This window comes from Ictidomys tridecemlineatus, chromosome 6, assembly GCF_052094955.1.
Source record: "Ictidomys tridecemlineatus isolate mIctTri1 chromosome 6, mIctTri1.hap1, whole genome shotgun sequence".
NCBI classification, from domain to species: domain Eukaryota; kingdom Metazoa; phylum Chordata; class Mammalia; order Rodentia; family Sciuridae; genus Ictidomys; species Ictidomys tridecemlineatus.
Genome location: NC_135482.1, coordinates 50,252,389 through 50,270,421, shown reverse-complemented (window position 1 = coordinate 50,270,421; position 18,033 = coordinate 50,252,389). Strand labels below are relative to the sequence as shown.

At 37.7% G+C, this 18,033-nt stretch overlaps 1 protein-coding gene and 1 long non-coding RNA gene across 2 annotated transcripts in view; one reads left to right on the top strand and one right to left on the bottom strand.

The window, feature by feature from the left end:
* C6H12orf56 (chromosome 6 C12orf56 homolog) overlaps window positions 1–18,033 on the bottom strand; it is a 75,238-nt gene that overhangs the window by 34,364 nt on the left and 22,841 nt on the right. Inside the window, exons 3-4 of the mRNA XM_005328691.5 lie at window positions 15,710–15,782; window positions 3,294–3,693 (exon numbers count right to left, since the gene is read on the bottom strand). Coding sequence (XP_005328748.1) covers window positions 3,294–3,693; window positions 15,710–15,782 — 473 coding nt within the window. The remainder of the gene's footprint in view (window positions 1–3,293; window positions 3,694–15,709; window positions 15,783–18,033) is intronic.
* The window catches only part of LOC120888283 (uncharacterized), a 112,044-nt gene that overhangs the window by 71,895 nt on the left and 22,116 nt on the right, over window positions 1–18,033 (top strand). The gene's annotated exons all lie outside the window — the stretch shown is intronic.

The window sequence follows — 18,033 nt, the reverse complement described above, 5'->3', positions numbered from 1 at the left end:
TGTTGCTGATTTGCAATTCCAAACATGCTTACCTATGTCTTAATAGCAGAACAGAGTGGTGAATAGTGGTCTGGTTTTTATTACTACTTTCATCATTATTCTGTTTAAAAAAGAAACTAAAGCCAGGCTTGGGCAAATTGCCTATAATTACAGCTACTCAGGGGAATAGAGGCAGGTGAATCTCAAGTTTGCAAGAGGATCTCAAGTTCAAGGCCAGTATGGGCAACTTAGTAAGACACTGTCTCAAAATAAAAAATAAAGAGATCTGGGGATGGGCTGGGGTTGTGGCTCAGTGGTAGAGTGCTTGCATGTATGAAGCACTGGGTTTGATTCTCAGCACTGCATATAAATAAATGAATAAAATAAAGGTTCATCAACATCTAAAAAAATATTTTTTAAAAAAAGGTCTGGGGATGTAACTCAGTGGTAAAGTGCCCCTGGGTTCAATTCCTAGTATCAAAAACAAAATCTTTCCCTTTACTCCATTCTAAATGTTGATGTTTGCCTTAAATCTAGAATTTAATATGGAGTATGGCTTCATCATTTAGCCTTCTAGCAGCTATCTTCACAACATATAAAGGGCAAAGAATCACCATATTTCATCTTTACAGAATTAGAGATGCTAATCGACCCAGAAGTAATTATTATTGGTAAAAGTTACAAATAAAATGGACTATTGATAGAGACCTAACTCTTTGGATACCCTTAAAACCAGGATGAGTACTGCTAATTTCTAATTGGATGACTTAGACTAATTCTGTGAAAGAGTATATAGTTAAAATGTCTAATCTACTTCAACATGATAGATCATTCAGGATCTTAAGGCACAAGAGATCAGTTACCTCAGAAAAGCCTGGCTGGTTTAAATGATCTTTCCCAAAATTTCCTAAAACTTATGAAAATATCACCAAGACTAACCAAAGGTGACCAGTCTGATGAGAGAATTCAACAGGGTCACAGAAAAGTCACAACTTTTATATTGTTTCTATTGAATTATTGTCTTAATGTTACTGGGATAAATATTAGCCCAATTCATAATATATATGCAAAATATTTGCTTATTCATTTTTCATCTTTCAAGGGATAGGATATTATTTTTAATGATATTATATACCAACTCATAAAAATAATACTCCTCCAACCAAATTGAGTTTGTTGGTCATTTTCAAAGAAAAAAAAAATCCCATTATCTGAGTTCAAATCTCAGCTCCACACTAGCTATGTGACCTTGCACATACTTAATTTATTTGTGCCTCAATTTCCTCACCTACTAACTTGGGAATAACATCCTACCTCATAGGGTTATTGTGTAGACTAAACAGGTTAATATCTGTTTTGAAACAAACATATAGAAGGCCATTGTTTCACACAGGGCTCCTGCTCAAGACCCAACCGATCTTGGAATCACTCCTGCCAAATGCTGTATACTCAAATTGAAACTTTAAGGTACAGACAGATCCTAAAACATAGTCTGTCTGAAAACAGGATGATTCTAGTTTACCTGTCAACGTAACAAGAAAATTCCCTCTATTTTAACCTCACAAAAAATGAATCTGAAGTAACCTGATATTAATCATTTTTCCCTGTTCTGTTTCCTCTTTCCCATCTTACAGAACCCACTGTTCTGCTATTGCCCAGAGGAAACTCTCATAACATTTTGTAAAATGGAGGCTTCCCCCAATTCATTAACTGCTAATAAAAGTCTATGGGATCCATAACCAAACTTGTAACTCTACCTTTGACACAATAAATCATCAGAACAGAGCCTACTAGATAACAATACATGTTAGTAATTCTTACTGCATTGATTATTGGAAGGGTTATACATAGCTTTTTAGGTATGAGTTGGTCAGACTTGCCCCACCTGTGCCTCTGCTACAGAGTTAAAAAGTAGTATTGAAACCAGAAGTTAGTCAATTCAGGGAAGCATGAATAGTTGTTTTAAAATATTTATTCAGATTTTTTTAAAAAGTCAATTAAGTTTTGGTTTTTCTATTAGAATACAGAGTTCTTTTAATAGGCCAGGGTTTTCCTCTATTTGTGACTTGGTTACATTTTTAATTTGGACAAAGCTGTTTAAAAATTTAGAGGAGAATTTTAGATATTTGTAGTCTTCTGAATCTTGCTATGAGGGAAAAAAACTAGAGTTATCTTGCAGTTTTTCACAATTTTTAGTCTCTTATAAAACCCTTGCTTCATAGTTTTTTCCTGAATAAAACAGCTTTTTATATTTATTAATATTGTAAAGGAAGATCAATAATAAATATTATCACTGAAGATAACTTAAAGGTATCACATTTTTTAAATAAGTTACTTGTTTTCTTAAACTAATCCAGATGTTTAAAAAAGAGCCCTGGGCTGGGATTGTGGCTCAGCGGTAGAGCGCTCACCTATGGATTCTCAGCACCACATAAAAATAAAGGCATTGTGTTGTGTCCATCTACAAAAAAAAAAAAAAAAAAAAAAAAGATTCTCTCTCCCTCTCTCTCTCTTAAAAAAAAAAGAGCCCTAAGTGGGAGTTCTGGTTCTTCTCCTAAAGTTACTTTATAATCTTGAGTAAATCACTTAAAAGTTTTGTGCTTCATTTTCCTAGTTGGTAAAACAAGACTTAGACTAATGATTTCTAGATAAAATTATTTGATTCTATAACAATGATACCTATTTTCAAAAATGCAGAAAATAAATACAGAAACACAGTGACAGTGTTAAATTTTACCTAAGGTTTGTGTCATCCCAACTAACTGCAAAGGGCTACCTGGTGAGACTCACTGATGACTGTCTCACTTACCTACGTCTACAAAATCCCAGGTTCTCCATTTTTGTAAGTCTTTCCTCATCAATGAGCATTTCTCCCTCTGCAACAGCCTGAATAAATGATCCCCTTCATTGTCCAGTGCAGTTTTTGAGATGGTGGGAGCTGAACCCAGGGAAGCCCTACCATTGAGCTACCTTTAAGTTGCTCAGGTTGGCCTTGAATTTGCAATCTCCTGCTTCAGCCTCTCAAGTCTCTGGGATTACAGATGTGCAACACCACACCTGGCTTGTCCAGTGTATCTTTCACAATATTATTAAAGTCTAGGGTAAATTTCCAAAATAGGGAGGTAGAGCCAGGAAGGCATGTTTATGGAAAGAGGGGGGAGTGGGGAGAGAGAGAGAGAGAGAGAGAGAGAGAGAGAGAGAGAGAGAGAGAGAGGAAGAAAGGAAGGGGAAGGGGAGGGAAGGGAAAGGAAGGGAGGGGAAAGGATAGGAGGGAGGGAGGTTAGAGGTCAAAGTTATCTTATGAGGACACTTACTATGATGTAATTGTTCCATGAACTTTTCAAGTACAGAAATATTGATGAGGTTGTGGAAATAACATACAAATGAAGTTCCAACTCCTTCTTCTCTAGGTTTGAATTGCTTTGTAAAGGGGAACCTAGAAGGGAATTTTCTGAATGAAACTCATTTGTGTTCCTATGGCACTTGAAAAGGAATTCACTTGAAGAGTCTTTGTGATCCGGAAGTCCCTGGGGTTCTTTTGGGTTCATTGTGCAAGATGTCAAGTCACCCGTAGCTGGCGTGGATTCACAGCTCCCCCTGGGGGGCACAGGTAAGGGTCGAAAGGCACCTTGGCCATGAAGGGACAGCTTCTTGGGGTCTGAAGGTGAACACAGAGTTGAGTCCTTGGATGGTGTGCTGCTCTCTTGGTGGTACCTGTGGGTAGAATTTAGTGTTAAATATAACAGTTAGAATTAATTAACACTTAGGATATAAATATAACATTTAGAATAATTAACACTAAGGAACAAAAAGAACCTGATGGGCAATTGCAACTAAGATTGGGAAAGCAAATGTTTTCACATAAATGGAATGCTTGATAAGAGGAAGAAGAGATTTGACCTGATTTGCTATTACCCACTGACTACAAGAAATACGGCACCGCAATCATTAAGCAGACTTTCCTGTTTACGGAAACTGCGCTCCACCCAATGTCATATCAAGAAGCACTTTTTATATTGAAAGCATTGTGCCTGCCCTTTGTGGAGCCCCAATAATTTCTTTTTTTTTTTCCCCACCACCCGCGCCCCAGCCCCAATAATTTCACTGAAAGGACCTTTTCATTCTGGTTTTTAACCTTATTGCCATTTTGTTGTCCATTCTGAACATCCTATAAGAAAAAAACTACTCACATAGAGATACAAAGAATTTTTAATGCCAATTTCTTTAATTCGCATACTCCTCTGATTTTCCCAGGATCACCCCAGTAGGATCCGCCCTTCTTTCGGCATCAGTGTCAGATCCCATCCCTTCAGGTTCTTCATTCTCTCCACCACGACCTTCTCCTACCATGTAACACAAAGAAGCTGGAGAAGACAGAGTTGCATTCCAACCCTGGCTCTGCCACCCAGTGGTTCTGTGTCCTTTGTTAAAGTTTAAGGGACGCCATGGTTTTGGACTAGCCTCCTGCATGCTGAGTGTCACATACTCAAACTCAACCTGATTCAGCACGAAGAGGAAGTCCACTCTACTTTGACCCTTTTTGTTCTCTGTTTCTACTTTCTTAGCCCTTTTCTGCCTATAAAGCCAACCTCCTCCTCCGCTCAGCTCAGCAGAATACTCATTCTACCTTATAGAATGAGGTGCTGACTGACTATAGAATCACAAATAGATTTGTGATTAGATCTTTAAGCTGAAATTTTGGTAATTGTCTTTGACCCCATAATTGACTTAAGCCTCAATTTCCTGATTTTAAAATAGGAAAAATAGCACCAATCCCCTAGGGCTTCTGTGAGGATTTAATAAGAAAATACACTTAATGCATTTGTAACACTAGAGACAACAAGTGCTAGCTGTTAATATTACCCTATATTGTCTTTAGTTGATGGCTTATCTTTTTATATTAAAGTATCTACATCTCCCATAAGATTGGAACCTCATGAAAGGGGAAAGCTACTTTCTTTTTATTAGTTTTTAATTCATTCATTAGTTCTAAAATTCACTGTCTGTATAGTGCTCTTGACTGAGCTCATTTCCAATCTGAGCTCTCTTCCCCACTGACACTGCATGTGCACACACATGTCCATGCGCACATGTACACACACACACACAGTAGTCATTCCAGGTCTCCCATACATCCCCCTATAACCACTCCTTACCAAGCTTAAGAATATGTATATGGCACTATGGCCGGGCACAGTGGCACATGCTTGTGATCCCACCAGCTTGGGAGGCTAAGGCAGGAGGATCGCGTGTTCAAAAACCTCGGCAAAAGAGAGGCACTAAGCAACTCAGTGAGATCCTGTCTCTAAATAAAATACAAAATAGGTCTGTGATATAGCTCAGTGGTTGAGTGCCCCTAAGTTCAATCCCTGGTACTGCCCTCCCAAAAAAGGTATATGGCACTATGGAAATAACCTAGGTGCTCTTCAACAGTTGAATGGATTATAAAAGACATGTGATATAATACACACACACACACACACACACATATATAATACATATATATATATAAAAGATATATATATAATGGAATATTGCTCAGCCTTAAAGAATGAAATTATAGCATTTGCTGATAGATGGATGGAGCTGGAGAATATCACACTAAGTGAAATAAGCCAACCCAAAAGAAACCAAAGGGTGATTGTTTTATCTGATATGTGGATGCTAATTCACAATAATAGGGTAGGGCTAAGGAAAATTAGAGTTACTTTAGATTAGGTAAAGGGGAGTGAAGCAAGGGGAGAGGGTATGGGAGTAGAAAGGATAGTAGAATGAATCAGACATTACCCCCCTATGTACATATATAACCATATGACTGGTGGGATTCTACATTACGTACGACCAGAAGAATGAGAAATTATGCTCCATTTATATATGATGTATCAAAGTGCATTCTACTGTCATGTATAACAAATTAGAACAAATTTTTAAAGATTTTTTTAAAAAATAATATGTATGGCATTGTGTTCCCATAATAGGGTCTGGAAGGAAGAGTTGGGTGCTCATACTCTTCTTGCCCTGCAGAATGGGACATGGCATAACCAGATTTTAATTACACAATGGACAAATTACTGTACATGATATACACAAACCCTAAATGCTGTTCAATAAGTGTCTTGCATGATCCTATTTTCTTCATAGGATTCTAATATTAGATAACAGTATTATTTAAGTGTCTAAGAATATAAGATGCTCACACTATAATTTTTTTTTTCTTTGGCACTAGGGATTGAATTCAGGGGCACTTGGCCACTGAGCCACATCCCCAGCCCTATTTTGTATTTTATTTAGAGACAGGGTCTCACTGAGTTACCTAGCGCCTCGCCATTGCTGAGGCTGTATTCAAACTTGCGATTCTCCTCAGCCTCCCAAAGCTGCTAGGATGACAGGCATGTGCCATGCGCCAGGCCACATTATGATTTTTGAATAAATGAACGTTAGAGATTGAGAGCTCATGTCCCTCCTCCCACCACCAAATTAATATGCTGAAAATTAACCTTCACTGTGATAATATTTGCAGGTGGGGTCTTTGGGAAGTAATTGTGAAAGTAAATCCCTCACAAACGGGATTAATGCCTTTATAAGAGAGACTCCAGAGACCTCTTTAAGCTCCTTTCCATCATGTGATGGCACCCTTGTCTCTGATCTCTAGCTTCTGCAACTGTGAAAAATGAATTTCTGATGTTTATAAGCCACTCCATCTATGGCACTTGTTATAGCAGCACAAACTGACTAAGATAACAACTATATTTAGCTTAGAAAAGAATGAACTATACATATTTCATATCTCTTTATAGTAATACATTTTCTTCCTTCCTTCCTCCCTCCCTTCCCCTCCCCCCCCCCCTCTCCTTTCGCAGTGAGGGGATTGTACTTAGAGCCTTGAGCATTTTAGGCAAGCAGTCTACCAGAGAGCTATACTCCCGGTCCTAGTGATATTCTTCTTGGTTTTAACTTGGTAAAATTTATAAACTGTTTAATTAACTCTTGTGATCTACAAAGTAAGAATTACCTTAAAAATAAGAGGATTTGAAAAATGCTGCAGTATATCTGAATGCTCTGTATATTTATTTATTTTTTAAGAGTAGGATTTATCCAAGTAAGAAGAAATGACACAGAGCTCACATAAGGTGAGAGGAGACCTGAGAGGGGTTGCCCTAAATCTTATTTTCAACAAATATTTAAATTTTTAATGTGCCAAATATAACTAATCTGATGCATTTTATAATTTCAGGTAAAGTCACACTTAAGTCAGTTTTAAAAATTGAATGCTATCACTTACTGATCTATATTTTGAGATGTTTCAGCTTTATTTCTGATTAATTTAGTCTCGCTTAAATTTGGCTATTATTCCTAATCATTTTGAAGTTTCCCTATACTGAATACATGAGAATGTTTGGTAATCACTTAAATTATAAAAAGGAGATTACTATTTAAAATAATCTTAGTTAAATCCCATTTGTGAATTCAATAAACCTGTAACACAAAATAAAACAATTCCTTCTAGAATAAAATCTTAAAATTCAGGCAGCAACCATTTTTAAATTAATAACAACATATATATGGCAGTTACGAAGTCGTCTGAGTCAATTTCTCTTAGGTGATACCAGAGATACTGTAAATACTCAATGCTCTGTGCACAGCATTGAGCTCCAAAGTGGTGTTTAAAATAACTGCTGTGAACATGATCCCAAGTAAGCAAACACTATCTAACTGCTTGGAGAAATACTTGGCAATGATTCCTCCAAAAAGCCTGATCCCCTCACTAAATGATTATTGATCCCTCATACAGTGTACACAGCACACTGACTACCCTGATATCATGGAAATGTGATATAAAGAAAAGAAAGAAAATCCCCATTCTTGTCCAGGGTAGTTGCAATTACTAGGAATAATTCGAAAAAAGAAAAAGAACTATGGTTATCAAAAAAGAAAGGGCGATGAAGTATCAATCTTTTTTCTTGTTCATGTTATTATTCCCACTGTTATTTATTTCATTGATTTCTGCCCTATGTTATTTTTTCATGCTTTTTAAAGTTTGCTCAGCTAACACAGAATTTGTTTACAGTAAAGCCTTGGGAAAGAGGAAAGTAGCTGAGTTAGAAAAACTTCTGGCCTTCAGAACAGCACTTTGCCATCTGTTAGTGGAGGAAACAGCTGATACTTGTGCTACTTACGAAGTCTGATATCTTAGGGTCAGCCTGACTGGCTGTGCTCTAATGTGCTCTGGCAGAAAGCCAGACAGCAGGAACCAAGGCCACCTGACTTGGTGTGGGGGGAGGAGATCAGATGTGCTAATCAATGTTCACTCAAGGGTCCTCTGTGGTGTGTGGTGTACAGCACACACTAAGTACAGGGATCAGCTTGCCATGTATTTCCACTAGTCACCGTTGAACACTATGTAATGCCTACTGCACTGACTTAGGTACAAGAGACATAATAAGAAAAAAAGAGGGGTTTTTTTCATTTTTGTTTTTGGAATGTTCAAGTTACTCTGCCTCTGGAGCTAAGACCTAAATACAGGAGATAGGATGCTTTGTTTGTCTGGGAAAGACAAAATACTCATATCCAAAGTAAACACTGAAAGAATCATCTATAAGAAAGTTATAGCTGGGCACCGTGTAGCACACCCAAAATCCCAGCAGCTCGGGAGGCTGTGGCAGGAGGATCAAAAGTTCAAAGCCCGCCTCAGCAAACCAAGACACTAAGCAACTCAGTGAGACCCTGTCTCTAAATAAAATGCAAAATAGGGCTGGGGATGTGGCTCAGTGGTTGAGTGCCCCTGAGTTCAATCCCCAGTACAAAAGAAAGAAAGAAAGAGAAAGAAAGAAAGAAAGGAAGGAAGGAAGGAAGGAAGGAAGGAAGGAAGGAAGGAAGGAAGGAAGGAAGAAACTTATATTGCTGTTACTACGTCGCATGAAATCATTTGTCATATGGCCTATCTTTCTGAATTTAGAGAGTATATCTGGGATTGTCGGCCTTAAAATGTAAGCTACATGATGTATATAAAATTCACACACAATTTCAGCTAATAGTTATCACACAGAACTTACCCACATGGCCATCTCCACTAACAAGGATGTCTAGGAAGGCAAATGCTTTAAACTGAGCACATTACCATCCCAACCAAACTGAGATTCAGTTAATAAAGAATTGGAGAATTTGTTTATTCTTTTCTCTCTGCCCCCTAGCTTTAGGGAATTCTTAAGAAAAACAAGATACACCTCTCCTAAAAAAAACCAATTTTGATGAAAAACCTGCTTGTGTTTTCTTTTGTAAAATCCATATGAATACATGGCGCTATCCACTGATGGAGAGCTCCCCTGAAGAGAGATCTAAATATTAATCTTATCACAAGTCTGTTTTCTATCCCTTAGGTGTTTAGAGGCCTGCTGTTTATTATTACCTTGAAAAGTAATCATATTAATGTAGGTCTCATGTCCCAGGATAACAGCATCCTCCTTATGACCTGCAGCTTCTCATAATTAAGTCTAAAGCTTTACACCTCAGAGGTGTTTCAAAGCTCTGCACATGGTAGCATCCTTTAGTCCTCTAATTAGTATTTTCTATCTCGACCTGCCCTTTGCTTAGACTTCTGATTCAGATGTTTAATTGTGGAGATGACAGTGCTAGGAAACTAAAGGCTAGCAGACGCAGCTCCTTCCCCACCTGCTTTACTTGGCAACTACTCCTCCACTCCACACATGGGGTACACAGAAGCTGCCATGTTTTTAAAGACCCTGATATCTTTTCTGTGGTGGATATTTTTAAACAGTGAGTCATTTATTCAATCTGGATAGTCAGAAACCTCTTCCTGGATTTTAAAATTTTGAGAAATAAAAATATGTGAGTTGGCCTATGTCTAATAGTGGGAGCTGCGGAGAACTTAAGACAGGTAGTTACTTACTTGTCTGACCCATGGAGGACAAGAGATTCAGTGAGAGAAAATGAAGCTGACACACAAACATTAGAGGAGGAGACAGAGACAGAGAGCTCTGTGCATTCAGCACCTAGTTCCAGCTGTGCCTAATGCAGTTTCATTCTTACCATTCCTACATCACCATGGTTTGGTTTCTAAACTTTGCTGATTTTATTCACCATTGTTCATCTAAAATTGAACATAAAGCCCAATAATTAGAATATGTCAGATTAGATCAATAGGCCTCCATGTATATCTATTTCCCTATTTATCTATATATCAGTCATCCACTATTGAATGAGTGTTGAATCACAGAAGTTGCCCCAGAAATTCCAATAAATTCCTCTTTTTAAAAAAAAATTTTATTAGAGGTTATGAGGGGCAAGGGGGTGGGGGGAAAAAAAAAAAAAAGGGGGAAAGAATTGAACAACAGCAGAGGAGGTAGAGAGGGAAGATGGGAGGGGAGGGGAGGGGAGGGGGGATAGTAGGGGATAGGAAAGGTAGCAGAATACAACAGTCACTAATAAGCCATTATGTAAAAATGTGAGTATGTAACAGAAGTGAGTCTGTATTATGTATTTGGGGAGTACAAAACCCAATTGAGTCAAATGTATGAAAGATGATATGTCTTGAGCTCTGTAATGTTTTGAACAATCAATAAAAAAAAAAAATAAAAAAAAAAATAAAAAAAAAAAAAAATTTTATTTATTCTACTTTGTTGTACATGACAGCAAAATGCATTTCAATTCATCGTATACAAATGGAATGCAATATTTCAATTCTCTGGTTGTACATGGTATAAAGACGCACCATTCATGCAGGCATACATGTAGGTAGGGTAATGATGCAAATTCCTCTTTTAACCGAAGCTAGGTTTCTGACAATTTTAACAGAGTTCTAACTTCCATGATAACCTAAAACAACTATTACAACCATTCATTAGAAACCATTTATTTTTCTAAAGTGGATAAAAACAATGAGACTCAGTATCAGTGTTCTAGAAAATTTGGGAACCATATGTCAAAATATTCAGTGAAAACTATAGAGTCCAGAAGCACATGGATGGCTGTCACTGGAACTGCCTCTCCCTTAACTCTCCCAGTCATGAAGGCCATGCTCAGAATTTCACATAGTGCCCTGCTACTAGACAGAGCCCTCTTCCAGAAGCTCAGAAATCACAACCTTGAGGACAACAGTAAAAATACATCAACATGTATTTCAAAACATGATTCATTATTACATGGATTTAGACCAGATCACATTCCTACAAGTCCATATAAGGTAAGCCAGGTTAGATTGTAAAGAACATGATCATTCATTCATTAAGTACCTATTATATCCCAGGCACTAGGTCAACACCAGGAATGTTTCAGTGAACAACAGTATATAAGTTCCTGTTTTCATGGAGCTTACATTCTAGTGGGATGACAGACAACAATAAACATGTAATTGCAGTTTTCAAAAGTACTATGAAATAAACTCACATAAAGAAAGCTGTACATTTTTTGTCAGATAGTGGTATACTCTTGACCAGGTGATCAGGCAAAACCTCTTGGACAAGGGGTCATTTAAGCTAAGACCTGAAGGATAAGAAAGTGGGCCAAGGGGAAAGGACAGAGCTTGGGCTGTGCTCTAGCCTTTGTGTTAAGTGAGAGGTGAAGCTGGTGCAGTGTGTCAAGACTAGGTCTTGCAGGGATGTTTAGACAGTACAATGTTTTATTTTTTGTGTAATAGAATGCCATCATGGACATTATTAAAAGATCACTTTGGCTTTCAATGTAGATAATAGATAGTGAGGCAAAGGTGGGGTAGTACCAAGGAGGAGTAGTTAGATGTGTTCAGTTGTGCAGGTGACAGATTATCATGGCCTATACCAGGATATCTGAAGTGGAAAGAGACAATTTAATGGATGGAAAAGAAATACATTATGAGTATAGAACTCAACAATCCAAGAGAAAATTGATGTCATTTTAGATTATCTACACCAGTAATTCCCAAACCTTGGTAGCTTGTTAACAGAATCATCTAGACCTGAAGAAGCCGTGGCCTTTTGCAATTAATCCAAGTCGGCTTTATTTCCACACTCCAAATGACCTGGGCTGCCTCCTCACATGGCCTCAAATGACCTGGGCTACCTCCTCAGCATGTGTTAAGAGGGTAGACTAATCTCAAAGCAGTTACAACACTTAAGAAAAAACTGGGTGTCCCAGATTCGGGTTTACTGACAAGCAAATTCAAGTCCCTATAACCATTCTAGCCTCAAACAGCAGGAAGGCTTGGGGAAATGAGCTCTTATATTCAATTGACTTCTCAAACTAAACTTATTTTAGATATTTAACATTGTTAAGAAATTTTTTTAAGTGTGTGGTTTTGTCTTTTGTAAAAGGCAAAATAGTAGGCATCCATGAATTTTTCATAATTAGTGGGTCTTTCTGAGCTTTAGGATTATCTTCATTAACAGTCAGGAACTGACTTGGTAAACTGGCCTGAAAGAGCAGAGTCCTAAAGGCAGAAGCCAAGAGGGTGTGGCTTTAGTGCCTCTTACTCCCCAGGATCTCCAACAGTCCTCCCCAGAATGAACCATGACAAATAAATATCTACACTACATAAAAGCAATGTAGTTGTGACCACTGAGGGAAAAAGAGCCGCCCCAAATAAGCATATGGTCTAAGTAAATGAGTTCCCTAATCTCCCCTATTGCTACCCAAAGATCCTCTTTTATGGAAATTCCAGAATGATCCCGGGCTCCAGGAAGTATCTAATACTAGTCCAAATTCTTCCCCATATATACTAGTGTAAGCTTAAAATTCTACTAGTTTTTCCTCTGCTTCCAGCAAAGATGAAGTAGTAGGGGCCAAAAAAAAAAAAAAATACTCCCACCTGAAACAACCAAAAACGGGACAAAGTATGCAAAAATAGCTTTCAAAAGACATCAGGCAGCCTGGTGTGCTTGGTGCAGGCCTGTAATCCCAGCAGCTCGAGAGGCTGAGACAGGAGAATCTTGCATTCAAAGCCAGCCTAGCAACAGGGAGGCGCTAAACAGCTCAGTGAGACCCTGTCTTTAAATAAAATACAAAATAGGGCTGGGGATGTGGCTCAGTGGTCGAGTGCCCTAGTTATTGTCTTGAAAAAGTTTTCCAGACCACAGTTAGGGGAAGGGACAGATAGAGATATTGATTGTGGTGGTAGTTTCTTGGGTTTATATGACAAAACAGGTATACACAGTTTATTATATGTCAATTATACCTCAGCAGGGCTGTTAAAATGAAATCCCACTGAGAGGTAACCATTTTAAATCTGTATTATTATATTTTCATACTGTGTAGTTAGCACAAAATCTTACAGGACCATCAAGGATATTGACTAGGAAGTCAAGAGAAAGTATGGGGATGCGGGAAAGAGCGCAGGATGGAGGAAATGTTAACAAACTTGACCACTTGACCAGTGTGTTGAGAGCTGGAGCTAGCAGGGGCAGTCACAGGAAAGGCATGGGGGTGACTTTAGTTGCCACCATAAATGGGCAGCATTACTGGCATTTAGTGGACAAGAGTCAGAGAAGCTTAATTCCCACAATGTGTGGGACCACGTCACATGACCATGAATGGTGCACCACGAAATGCCAATAACACCCCACTGGAAAATCTTAGTATAAAGAGTTCAGTTAGACTAGCTGTTGTCCCTTCCTTAATACCACCATTATCTTTATAACGTGTGTTTTGAGGTTTGCAATGCTAGCAGAATATTTATGAGTCAATTCTGTCATAGCCAATAAGATTTTCTGATGTTTTAGTTTCTATATAATCAGAACCTCCAAAGCCCTGAGAAAGCTGACAGAAACACAGAGAATGTTTCTATAACTAACTCTTTAAACACCTTTAGGAAAATTACAGTTATTGTAGCCAATTTTCGACCAGTTGTCTTGCCCAAAATAGTTGTAAGATTCTAAGATTAAATATTTTTTGGGGGGTGGGGGGTGGGAGCGGTGCTGGGGATAAAACTCAGGGGCCTTATACATGCTAGACAAGCATTCTACCACTGAGCTAAACCCCCAGCCCCAAAATAACTGTGTTTTTTTTTTCTTTTTGAGATGGGGTTTTACTATGTTGTTGCACAGGGTGGTCTTGAACTTCCAGACTCAAATGATCCTCCTGCTTCAGCCTCCTAAGTAGCTTGAACTATAGTAACATGCCACTGTGCTTGACTCCCAGACCCCAAATAAAGCATTTGAGGTTAAAATTCTATAAAGAAAAATGGTGATGTGTTCCAGTAAGGGGGAAAAATTTGCAAACCATTTTTCATGCATGAGAAGAGAAGTTATAATAATTTAGGATTAGAAGAGAACTTATAGATCCTCTTGTTCAAACAGTGACTGAAAGTGCAGTGAGAAAAGGCAAGCTTTTTCTAGCAACCTCAGCACGCAGCATGGTCACCACAGGCTTGTGAAGACTCCCCAGGCAGAACTTCACTTTTACTGTACAGCATTTTGCAGTGCTTTCCTAACATGGATCTCTCTCCTTGCCATGTCTCTCTTTCAGGACCCCAAATTAAACTCACTTTCTCCATGCCTACAAATCCCATGACAGACAGCTCTCAGAATCTTATGCTCTCCTCTTTTTTCTAATGTCTAGATTCATAATTATATAATAGTATCATTCTTGAAGTTATGCAACTTGGGAATCTCTTTATACCCAGATTTCTCTCTCTCATTACAGACTGAAATTTTAACTTCAGATGAACTTCTCCACCAGAGGACACCCTCTAGGATCTCAGGCTTACTGTCTAAACCAGACCTTGGGCCTGATCCCTCTGCATTCTTATTTCTTTGCAAGGCATCACCATTCAGTCACCCCAGCTGCAAACCGCAGTGGTTTCTCTCTCCATCTCTCCCATTTTTCAATCAAGTGCAGTCTTGTAGATTCTGCCTTTGAAATGTTCCTTCCATCCCTTTTTCTTTATTCTTGCTACCTCCACCCCAGTTCTAGTTCTCACTACTTCCCACCAGTCTTTGATCTTTCCTTGCTTCAAATTCATTTTAAGCACAATTGTTAGATTATTTTTTCTATAGTAATGATTTCTATTATACCCTCCTGGTTGTACTTTGAATAGTTTTCTCAATTTCTATGAAATGAAATGTAAAATCTTCATCAGGCCTTTTAAGAACCTCTGAAGTATGGGCGCAGTTGCACTTTTCAAAGACTTCTAGACTGCTTACTGTTCCTGATATGTTTTCCATTTTTACCTTCCTTTATCTTAGTTTACACTATTCCCACCATTTGCTGTGTCCCATTCCATGTACACTACCCCTTTACAAACTATCATCTGACATTCTGACTTCTCTCCAAACTGAATATAATCTTTACCCTCTTTAAATCTCTTTGACACTGCTTCCAACTCTTTTAGGACCCTTAGCATGTTTATGTTGTATTATATTTGTGCAAATGTTACATCCTGGTTAGGGTTCATTTCTGAAGGATAGAAATTATACTTTACTCATCCATGTACTCATCATAGAGCCTAACATTGTATCCTGCACAGACCCAGAACTCAATCAGTGTTTTTAAATTCAGTTTTAATTAATTATTTATTTATATTATAGACCTTTATATAGTCCATGGAAATTAGAAAAAAATATTCTTTTGCATTTGAATTCAGGAGAAAGTTCTCTCAAAATACCTTCCTCATCATTACACGTATGAGATATATAGAACTCAGTTCAAAGCCATTAGAGAAAAAACAAAAAGAAAAACAAATTGCAATATGAAATAACTTTTGACTAGCAAGTTAAAAACATACTCTAAACAACAATCTCACCTGAGAGAGGATTCATTCAGACTTCTACATTTTTTGCTTCTCCAAAATATAAGGCCATTTTTCTCTTCCTTGACTTAAAAAAATTAAAAAGGCATTTGATTATTAATTAAACAAGTTGATTGGATTTACAAAGAAAACCTAGCCACATGTCTTGATTTGGTGACTATTCATAAATCCTCATCAAAACTTGCAAGTTGTCCAAGAATATAGTTGGGCACCATGATAGAGCAAAAAACCTTCAGCTCTGACATTAAAATGTGCTCAAATTCAGACCTTTCCCATAATTGCCTATGTGAACTTTAAATTTACTTTGTTGCTCTAGCCTCAGTATCTTAATTTGCAAAATTAGGGCACATCCTGAATAGAACTCCTGTATCTCAGGAAATAATACCAAGAATGGAAAAATGGTATGACATCAAATTAAAAATCTTCTGTACAGCAGAGGAAACAACAATATGAAGAGAGAGCTTCATGTTGGGTTAGGGTTAGGGTTAGCTCAGTAGAACTGGTCACATTTCAAGTGCTCAGTGGCCACAGATAGCAGTATTATACATAATCAGGCTAGATATAAAACATTTCTAAGATATACCTGAAATGAGTATTTAATAACTCAATCTATGAAAGATCTTGAACAACTAATATAGCTCACTATTTTCATTCTGTTCCTGTAAGTACTGTCCATTTAAAGTTTTCTATAGTTTGGATCTGGAATGTCTCCCAATGGCTCACTGTGTTAAAGGATGCATCCCCAGCTCATGGCACTATTGGAAGGTGGTGGAACATTTGAAATGTGGGGCTAATAGTAGGACATTAGACATCAAGGACATGTCCTTGAAGAGAATATTGGAACTCCAGCCTCTTTCTTCCTCTTTACCACCATGAGGTAAGCAGCTTGTTTTACTATGTGCTCCCCTCCATGACATGCTATCTTGTCACAGGCCCATAAGCAACAGTGTCAACTGTCCATAGCTGAAACCTCCAAAACTGTGAGCCAAAATAAATCTTTCCTCCTGCTGATTTATATCAGGTGTTTGTTACAGTAAAAGCTGATCAATGGAGTTTAAAAACCACCTCTTTCATAAAATGTAAAAAGTATGATTCAAAGTGCTAACCATACCCCATATAAGAACACATGTTTACTAAAAAAAAAAACTTCCTTTTCTCTATATTTCTGAAAAAGTTGGACCTAATTGGGAATCCTGTGAAAATGTGATCATTTAAACTAAGTATTGCTACTACAAATGACTTGCAATTTTGAACTTACTTTGTTCAGATGATTGAGTTGACTGGTGTGTGGACACTTCTGCCATATGACAAAAATATTCCCTAGGCTTTCACCCAAGAGGCTTGGAGTCAGTCTTAATAATTATCTTTATTTAAATACTCAGTAGTTAATGCTTGGTGCTTTTCTAGGCATGATATCATCCTTATTAACATTAAGGATTTTGGTAATAACAATAAAATATCTGTATCTTGCTTGAGGATCACATATTACAAAATGTCTAGAGGGTGAACCATGGGGTCCTATGCAATATCTAAACCAAAGAACCAAGATTTTTGAGGAAAACAAAATATAGCACACATCACTACTGGAATGATGGGAGAAGTTGTTTTTTTTTTTCTTCTTCTAATATGTGCTATGGCTCCATGTGATCATGATAGTTTTGTGTTTCAAAAGCTCCTGCACAAAAGTATCAGATGGTGCTTTTGAGTATGAAAGTAAAGAAGAGGTAACAAAAGGTGTGATCTATGTATGTACATAAGATAAATTATTCATTGCTTTAACATCATTTGCAAGGTTTCTAGGAATTTAAATTTCATAAAACCTATATATATTGTACTGTATTCTTTCAACATGTATTTTGATGTTCCTATATATGTTGGGGGGGAAAGCCAAGAATAATTATGCTTGTGAACAAGGATAAATATGCATTTAAGGCAACTAACACCAGTTGCACACCCTAATTAGTGCAACAAGAGACCTGGTAAGCAACCAGGGATTTGATAAGCCTACTAATTACAACAACTTTTACAAACAGTTTCCATGCCCTAGCATGTCAGTGTGGAGAAGTGCTTAGCCATGAAAGTATACAAATAAAATCTGCCCACATTTTGTAGCTCTTCAATAATCCAAGAGGCTCTGAGTTTGACCAGAAGTGAAGTCTAGTGAACAATGAAAGACTAATAAAGGCTAGTCTGTCTACACTGGCTAGACACCAGAAGTAGAAGGGCTTATCCATGTGCCCCCATGGACCTTTATTCTTCCATTCTTCTATGCAAAGGAATCAATCCTGATGGCAGACTCCCTTAAGTCAACCATCCAG